This window comes from Nomascus leucogenys, unplaced genomic scaffold, assembly GCF_006542625.1.
Source record: "Nomascus leucogenys isolate Asia unplaced genomic scaffold, Asia_NLE_v1 Super-Scaffold_285, whole genome shotgun sequence".
NCBI lineage: Eukaryota > Metazoa > Chordata > Mammalia > Primates > Hylobatidae > Nomascus > Nomascus leucogenys.
Window position 1 is genome coordinate 2,042,237 of NW_022095770.1, and position 8,680 is coordinate 2,050,916.

General features: G+C 41.5%; 2 protein-coding genes across 5 annotated transcripts; both read right to left on the bottom strand.

The window, feature by feature from the left end:
- Nucleotides 1-2,372: 2,372 nt before the first annotated feature.
- On the bottom strand, nucleotides 2,373-2,939 carry LOC100583469 (keratin-associated protein 9-3-like). 4 transcript variants are annotated; one of them, XM_030808202.1, is made up of 2 exons: nucleotides 2,752-2,939; nucleotides 2,373-2,679 (listed from the first exon to the last, which is right to left on the bottom strand). In XM_030808202.1, the coding sequence occupies exons 1-2, from the start codon at nucleotides 2,937-2,939 to the stop codon at nucleotides 2,373-2,375; spliced, it is 495 nt and encodes a 164-aa protein (XP_030664062.1). The 4 variants fall into 4 exon arrangements, with proteins under 4 accessions (XP_030664062.1, XP_030664064.1, XP_030664063.1 ...); XM_030808204.1 differs by having other exon boundaries at nucleotides 2,373-2,663; nucleotides 2,742-2,939; XM_030808203.1 differs by having other exon boundaries at nucleotides 2,373-2,581; nucleotides 2,654-2,939.
- A 4,190-nt stretch (nucleotides 2,940-7,129) lies between these two features.
- Nucleotides 7,130-7,639, bottom strand: LOC100583136 (keratin-associated protein 9-7-like). Its single transcript, XM_003279414.2, has one exon. The coding sequence runs from the start codon at nucleotides 7,637-7,639 to the stop codon at nucleotides 7,130-7,132; it is 510 nt and encodes a 169-aa protein (XP_003279462.2).
- Nucleotides 7,640-8,680: the final 1,041 nt, after the last annotated feature.

Here is an 8,680-nt window from a genome sequence, read left to right on the forward strand (position 1 = left end):
CTTCTTTCTTCCTTCCTTCCTTCCCTCTTACCCTCCCTCACTTCCATTCTACCAACCTTTTCATACAGACACCAGTCATATTGAATAAGAGGACCAGTTTATTCCAATGTGACCTTATTTAACTAGTTACATTCTCAATGACCTTATTTGGCTATGAATTTCTGGGGGAAAAAATCAATCCAAATATGGAAGTATCTCAGAGCGTGTCCATGCCTAGTGATAACCACAAATGAGTAACAGCAATCACAGTGGACAACGGTATAGTAACTAGCAGCTCAGAACCTTCTGTCCCTCTTCTTTCCCTCCTCCTCTTCTTCCTTCTCCTAGAATTTCTGCTGTCCATCACAGTTAAGAAGCAAAGATTGGATCTGAGTGGAGCGAATGGCAGATCATAGATAATATTTTCATTATCCTGTCCATATTTCTCAGATCTTAGTGTGCTTGGGCCAGTTTCTATTTGGCAGAATCTGCATCTCTGTGCCTAAGGTCTCTTGTATTGCAACTGCAGAAAGTCATGTCACCTGTGCATTCCACACAGAGGAATATCACTCAACTCAACCAATGATTCTGGAGAACTGATTTACAAAGACTCTAGCTCCCTTATTCCTGAAGATGGAAATTGCTAATTTGTGTGTTTTTCATCATTTCTGATAGTTTTCCCTTTGGTTTCAACTTTAGTTGGTCGCTGTGATACTTACTGGCTCAATAGTGTACCCTTTTCTGTAACTCTTCCCTGATCCCTAATGGTGTGATCTGCACTTCCCAATAAACTACTTTCACTGGAATATTTTTCTCAGTGTCTGTTCTGGGAGAAACCACACTATGATATTACATTAACTCTCTCAGACTCAATTTCCTCATCTCTACAATGGTAACATTAATACCTACTTTGAACATTTCCTCGAGAATAAATATTAATGAACATAAAGCATCTAGTCACTATCTATCAAATAGTAGGCAACCTAGAACATATTAGTTCTTTTTTTGTCCAGAAAACTCAAAAAATAATTTTAATATTGAATATAAGAATATATTTATAATAACTGACTAGATCAACTAAATTCTTTCTTTATTAGTTTTATTGAGGTACAATTAATAAAAATTGTGTATATGTAAGGTATAAAAGGTTATGTTTATATATATATATAGTGTGAAATAATCATATATTTATTAGCTCACATAGTTACCATTTCCTTTTTATTTTTGTGGTGTGAACATTTAAGATCCACTTTCTCAGCAAATTTCAGGTATACAATAAAGTATTTTAAACTATATCCACATTAGAGTGCACCAGATCTGCAGAATGTATTCATCTTATATAACTGATGTTGGTCATGAGAATGTGCTAGTTCTTCTCCTTTACCCCACTACCCAACAACTATCTCAGTCAGCGGCTTTTCTCTCTTTCTGGAATCTTCACAGCATTCCAGATATACAGTCTCAAAAGATGGTATCTGTATTTTATAAGGAATAACTTAAGTTTATTTTGCCTTGTCAATATGTATTCAGGAGAAGAAGAAGGAAGCCATATAAGAATGGAAATCTTATCTGCAAATGTTACCTGCAAATACAGGAGATTACTCCTCCATTGTTAAGTCAACTTAAGTGCATGTCTTGCTAATGCAGAGTCCCAATGTAATTTTTACTTTAATGAGAGTTAAATATAAGTGCTCTTGGACAGAAAGAGAAGACCCTACCTTAAATCTGAGTCTGCATTTTTAGCTAAATAACATCACACGTTAAAATTTTCCTCAGCTGGGAAGTGGAGGTAATAAAACATGACGGTCTGTTTTTATAATCAAATTAGGTAACACGTATGGTATGAAACATGTGTGTAAATCCCATATCAGGAATGCCCTAAAATAAAAAAAAACCACCATGTGAGATGAAGGACAGTTTTGAGTTTATTAAGAAACATATAGGTAAGAGTCCCTGTTTCTAAGGAGATAACCCAAAATGATCATGAAAGGAATAAGGATAAAAGAACCACAAGGAGGACATTGAAAATGAAAACATGATTGTGAAGATTATTGATCAGTTGCAAAACCTAAGTTTCTTAGAGAAACAGAACGAAGCTGTTGACTTTAGAGTCAAGTTGAGACCATGACTCCAAATTGAAAATACATGAAGGTGGCACATGATCTGCAAAGTGTAAAGAAAAAGAGAATCAGGATGAAGTACTCTACTCTCACTCAAGCTGATTCACAAGATGTCAAACATGCAGAGAAGTCATAAAAATTAGGGTGAGCAAAGTTCACCCTAAGTTCACTTTGTTGGTTGTCATCACAGTTTGAAAGTAAATTTGTCCCCCAAAAGAGAAACCTGTTGCCAGAGGGTTACTGTATGGGGATGATGGTCCTCTGCGGAATTGATCAGCAGCAAGCAGGCTGACAGCAGCTGGTCACACAGGTGGGCTGGAAGCAAGTGGTCCTGCAGCACGTGGTCTCACAGCAGGCTGGGCGGCAGCAGGGCTGGCAGCAGCTGGAGCCACAGCTCTGGTTTAGGCCACCAGGCAGACAGACACACGTGGGGTGGTAGCAGGTTCTCCTGCAGTAGACGGGTGCACAGCAGCTGGGCTGGCAGTAGCTGGACCCACAGCAGGTGGGCTGGCAGCAGGGTGTGCTGCAGCAGGAAGGCTGACAGCAGCTGGTCACACAGGTGGGCTGGCAGCAGGTGGTCCTGCAGCAGGTGGGCTGGCAGCAGGGTGTGCTGCAGCAGGAAGGCTGGCAGCAGCTGGTCACACAGGTGGGCTGGCAGCAGGTGTTTTGACAGCAAGTTGGGTGACAGCAAGGCTGGCAGCAGCTGGACACACAGCAGGAGGGCTGGCAGCAGGGTGTGCTGTGGCAGGTGGTCACAGTGGTGGGCTGCCAGCAGGTGGTCCTGCAGGAGGTGGTCCTGCAGCAGGTAGGCTGACAGCAAGGGGAGCAACAGTGGGTCATGGTGTCAGGAGTGGAGGGTGGGCTTCTGTTCAGAGGTGAGTTTCCCAGAATCTGATGACCCCTTGCAATCTGGACCTTTTATACATCTGGTCTCCAAAGTTTCCACCAATCAGCAGGACTTTTCCTTGTTGCTGTTTACATTGTTTTCCACAGTCATTTTAGTATTGTCAAAGGCAAAGTCGTTTCCTAAAGGTTATGAGTCTTTTGAAAGTAAGTGTTTAATCTGTTTCTTAATTGTGAATTACTCATAGAAACTTTGTTTCAGATAAAAGGAAGCCCATCTCATTATCAGCATCGTTCCTGCTCTGACCATCTTCTGGGGATGTAATAGTTCCTGGTGACCGGGGAGGCTCAGGAAGTTCTCTCTACCCAGCCTTATTCTTTGGCTGTATGTAGGTTGGCAAGTGTCTGTGGGGAGAAGCGTGATGCTGATATGTTCACAAAGACAAAATGAATCCCTGCCTGTGTTCAAGACTGTTCACCCATCAAAATCTGATTAGAGACTAACAGGCATCTCTCCCTGTACAACCCACACCACCTGTGTCTTTCAGCTCCATCAAAGTCACTTGGGAAAAGGGTGATTGGTAGAGTGTGTTCTATGTGTCAGAGCAGAACCAGAGCGGGTGGGTACAAGGAGAAGTCCAATGGGATTTAGATAGCATCAGGCAATCTTTGCCCTGGGGTTACCATTCATTCTGATTTGTCTGGAAGAGAGGGGCTTACCAGAATGAAAATGTGGGACTTTCTGTAACGTAAGTGCTTTAGACTCAGGCAAGCCAGCACGAGCTGTGGCTCTAGCCCTAACTCTGATACTAGCATAGTCAGTGCCATTTCTTCTGTCTTTCTCCATTTCTTTTTAATGAAGGAATTAGACGAGTTGAGACGATAGCTCATTCGTCTTGGAGTTCTAACATATCAAAACATTTTTAAGGTATATCATTCATTTCAGAAGAATGCAAATTATTAATTTCCAACTTGTTATAACTTTGTAAATACAGCTATGTCCCCATTACCAGGTTAGGAAATAGAAATTGGTCCCATTCCCTTTAAATTATATTCCCTTACTCATCCCAAAAAACAGCTAATCACTCTATCAAGTTGTAACCCTGTAGGTCAATCTGGCTTTTCCTTTTCTGCTTCTGTGTGAATAAAAATTATAATATTTGCTTCTCTATTTCTTTTGCATAATCAAAAGTAATAATTATTGCCTAGTCATTTTGCACTCTTTATGTCAGCTGATTAGAAAGCAGAGAACAGAGTTCTTGTTTGTTGAGGGGTAATTATCCTGAAGTCCTAGAATGTAGGAGAATATATCTGTAACTCAGGAGATTAACTGAACATATTAATTTACTAGCACTGCCGTGATAAACCACTACAAACCAAGTGGCTTAAATTTATTTTCCCATAGTTCTGAAGGCTAGCAGTCTGAATTTAAGGTGTTGACAAGGTTGTTTTCACCTGAGGACTGTTAGGAAACCATCTGTTCCAGGTCTCTCTCCTTGATGTGTAGATGTCTGTCTTCTCTATGTGTCTCTTACGTGACATTCCTTCTAGATGCACACTGCCTCTGAACTTCCCCATTCTATACAGGCATCAGTCCTATTGAATCACAGGCCTAACTGATTTCCATATGACCAGATCTTAACTAAGTACATTTTCAATGACCCTATTTGAATACGAATTTTGGGAGACACAAGTCAACCCATAACACTGGAGAATCTCATAGTGTTTCCATGCCCAGTGATAACCACAAATGAGTGAAAACAGCAATCACAGTGGACAATGGTACAGTAACTAGGGGCTCAGACCCTCCTGTTCCTTTTCTTCCTCTCCTCCTCTCCCTCCTTTTCCTAGAATTTCTGGCTATCCATCACATTAAAAAGCAAAGATCGGATCTAAGTGGAGCAAATGGCAGATCATAGATAACGTTTTCATTATCCTGCTCCTATTTCTCAGGTCTTAGTGTGCTCGGGCCAGTTTCTATCTGCCAGAATCTGCATCTCTGTTCCTACAGGCTTTTGTATTGCCACTGTAGAAAGTAATGTCACCTGTGCATGCCACACAGAGAAAAACACTCAAAGAGTGATTCTGGAGAGCTGATTTACAAAGACCCTAGCTCCTTTATTTCAAAGTTGGAGAATTCTAATTTGTGTGTTTTTCATCATTTCTGATAGTTTTCCCTTTGGTTTAAACTTTAGTTGGTCGCTGTGATACTTACTGGCTCAATAGTGTACCCTTTTCTGTATCTCTTCCCTGATCCCTAATGGTGTGATCTGCACTTCCCAATAAACTACTTTCACTGGAATATTTTTCTAAGTATCTGTTCTGGGAGAAACCACACTATGACATTACATTAACTCTCTCAGCCTCAATTTCCTCATCCCTACAATGGTAACATTAATACCTACTTTGAATGTTTCTTCGAGAATAAACATTAGCGAACATAATAAAGCATTTAGTCACTACCTATCAAATAGTAGGCAACCTAGAACATATTAGTTCTTTTTTTGTCCAGAAAACTTTGAAAATAATTTTAATATTAACGATAAGAATATAGTTATAATAGCTAAGTAGATCGATTAAATTCTTACTTCACTAGCTTCATTGAGGTATAATTAACAAATAAAAATTGTGTACATGGGCAGGGTGTGGTGGCTCACGCCTGTAATCCCAGCACTTTGGGAGGCCGAGGCAGGCGGATCATGAAGTCAGGAGATCGAGACCATCCTGGCTGTCATGGTGAAACTCCGTCTCTACTAAAAATACAAAAAATTAGCCAGGCATGGTGGCAGGCACCTCTAGTCCCAGCTACTCGGGAGGCTGAGGCAGGAGAATGGTGTGAACCCAGAAGGCGGAGCTTGCAGTGAGCCGAGATAGCGCTGCTGCACTCCAGCCTGGGCAACAGAGTGAGACTCCATCTCAAAAAAAAAAAAATTGTGTATATGTAAGGTATAAAAGGTTATGTTTTGATGTATATTCATGGTGGAATAATCACATATTTATTAGCTCACATCGTTACCATTTCCTTTTTATTTTTGTGGTGGGAACATTTAAGATCCACTTTCTCAGCAAATTTCAGGTATACAGTGAAGTATTTTAAACTATATCCACATTAGTATACACCAGATCTGCAGAACTTATTCATCTTATATAACTGATGTTGGTCAAAGAGAATGTGCTAGTTCTTCATCTCCTTTACCCCAACACCCAATGACTATCCCAGTCAGCAGCTTTTCTCTCTCTCTGGAATCTTCAAAGCATTCTAGATATACAGTCTCAAAAGATGGCATCTGTATTTTATAAGGAATAACTTAAGTTCATTTTGTTTTGTCAATATGTATTCAGGAGAAGAAGAAGGAGGCCATATAAGAACGGAAGTGTTATCTGCAAATACAGGAGATTACTCCTCCATTGTTAAGTCAACTTAAGTCCATGTCTTGCTAATGCTGGGTCCCAATGTAATTTTTTCTTTATTGAGAGTTAAATGTATGTGCCCTTGGACAGAAAGAGAAGATCCAACTTTACATCTGAGTCTGTCTATTGTTAACTAAATAACATCACACATTAAAATTTTCTCAGCTGGAAAGTGGAAGTAATAAAACATGACTGTCTGTTTTGATAATCAAATTAGGTAACATATATGGTATGCAATATGTGTGTAAATTCTATATCAGGAATGCCTTAAAATAAAAAAACCCCACCATGTTAGATGAAGAACAGTTTTGAGTTTATTAAGAAACATATAGGTAAGAATCCCTGTTTCTAGGGAGATAACCCAAAATGATCATGAAAAGAAGGATACAAGAACCATGAGGAGGACATTGAAAATGAAAACGTGATTGTGAAGATTATTGATCAGTTGCAAAACCTGTTTCTTAGAGAAAGAGAATGAAGCTCTTGACTTTAAAGTCAAGCTGAGACCATGACTCCAAATTGAAAATACATCAAGGTGGCACATGATCCGCAAGGTGTAAAGAAAAAGAGAATCAGGTTGAAGTACTCTACCCTCACTCAAGCTGATTCACAAGATGCTAAACATGCAGAGAAGTCACAAAAATTAGGGTGAGAAGGTTCACCCTAAGTTCACTTTGTTGGTTGTCATCACAGTTTGAAAGTAAATTTGTCCTCCAAAAGATAAATCTGTTGCCAGAGGGTTATTGTGTGAGGATGATGGTCGTCTGCAGAATTGATCAGCAGCAAGCAGGCTGGCAGCAGCTGGTCACACAGGTGGGCTGGAAGCAAGTGGTCCTGCAGCACGTGGTCTCACAGCAGGCTGGGAAGCAGCAGAGCTGCCAGGAGCTGGAGCCACAGTTCTGGTTTAGGCAACCAGGCAGGCAGACACATGTGGGGTGGTAGCAGATTCTCCTACAGTAGACGGGTGCGCAGCAGCTGGGCTGGCAGCAGCTGGACCCACAGCTGGTTTGGCCACAGCAGCTGGACCCACAGCAGGTGGGCTGGCAGCAGGGTGTGCTGCAGCAGGAAGGCTGGCAGCAGCTGGTCACACAGGTCGGCTGGCAGCAGGTGGTCCTACAGCAGGTGTTTTGACAGCAAGTTGGGCGGCAGCAAGGCTGGCAGCAGCTGGACACACAGCAGGAGGGCTGGCAGCAGGGTGTGCTGCGGCAGATGGTCACAGTGGTGGGCTGCCAGCAGGTGGTCCTGCAGCATGTAGGCTGACAGCAAGGGGAGCAACAGTGGGTCATGGTTTCAGGGGTGGAGGGTGGACTTCTGTTCAGCGGTGAGTTTCCCAGAATCTGATGACCCCTTGCAGTCTGGACCTTTTATACACCTGGCCTCCAATGTTTCCACCAATCAGCAGGACTTACCCTTCTCGCTGTTTACGTTGTTTTCTATAGTCAGTCTGGGATTGTCAAAGGGGAAGTTGTTTCCTAAAGATTATGAATCTTTTGAAAGTAAGAGTTTAATCTGTTTCTTAATTGTGTTTACTCACAGAAAGTTTGTTTCAGATAAAAGGAAGCCCGTCTCATCATCAGCGTCATTCCTGCTCTGACCATCTTCTGATTATGTGATAGTTCCTGGTGACCAGGGAGGCTGAGGAAGTTCTTTCTACCCAGCCTCATTCTTTGGTTGTATGTCAGTTGGCAAGTGTATGCAGGGAGAATCATGATGCTGATATGTTCATGAAGACAAAATGAATCCATGCTCATGCTCAAGACTGTTCAACCACCAATCTGATTCAAGACTAACAGGCATCTCTCTCTGTACAACCCACACCACCTGTGTCTTTCAGCTCCATCAAAGTCACTTGGGAAAAGGGTGATTGGTAGAGTGTGTTCTATGTGGCAGAGCAGAACCAAAGCAGGTGGGTACAAGGAGAAGTCCAGTGGGCTTTAGATAACATCAGGCAATCTTTGCCCTGGGGTGACCATTCATCCTGATTTGTCGGGGAGTGAGGGGCTTACCAGAATGAAAATGTGGGACTTTCTGTAACATAAGTGCTTTAGATTCAGGCAAACCAGCACTAGCTGTGGATCTAGCCCTAACTGTCGTACTAGCATAGTCAGTGCCATTTCTTCTCTATGTCTTTCTCCATTTCTTTTTAATGAAGGAATTAGATGAGTTGAGATGATAGCTGATTCGTCTTGGAGTTCTAACATATTAAAGCATTTTTTAGGTACACCATTCATTTCGGAAGAATGCCAATTATTAATTTCCAACTTGATATAATTTTGTTAATACATCTATGCTCCCATTATCAGGTTAGGAAATAGAAATTAATCCAA

What these genes read in the sequence shown, in the direction of transcription:
- LOC100583136 (XM_003279414.2), bottom strand. Translation starts at nt 7,639, where the DNA reads ATGACCCACTGTTGCTCCCCTTGCTGTCAGCCTACATGCTGCAGGACC.
- LOC100583469 (XM_030808201.1), bottom strand. Translation starts at nt 2,939, where the DNA reads ATGACCCACTGTTGCTCCCCTTGCTGTCAGCCTACCTGCTGCAGGACC.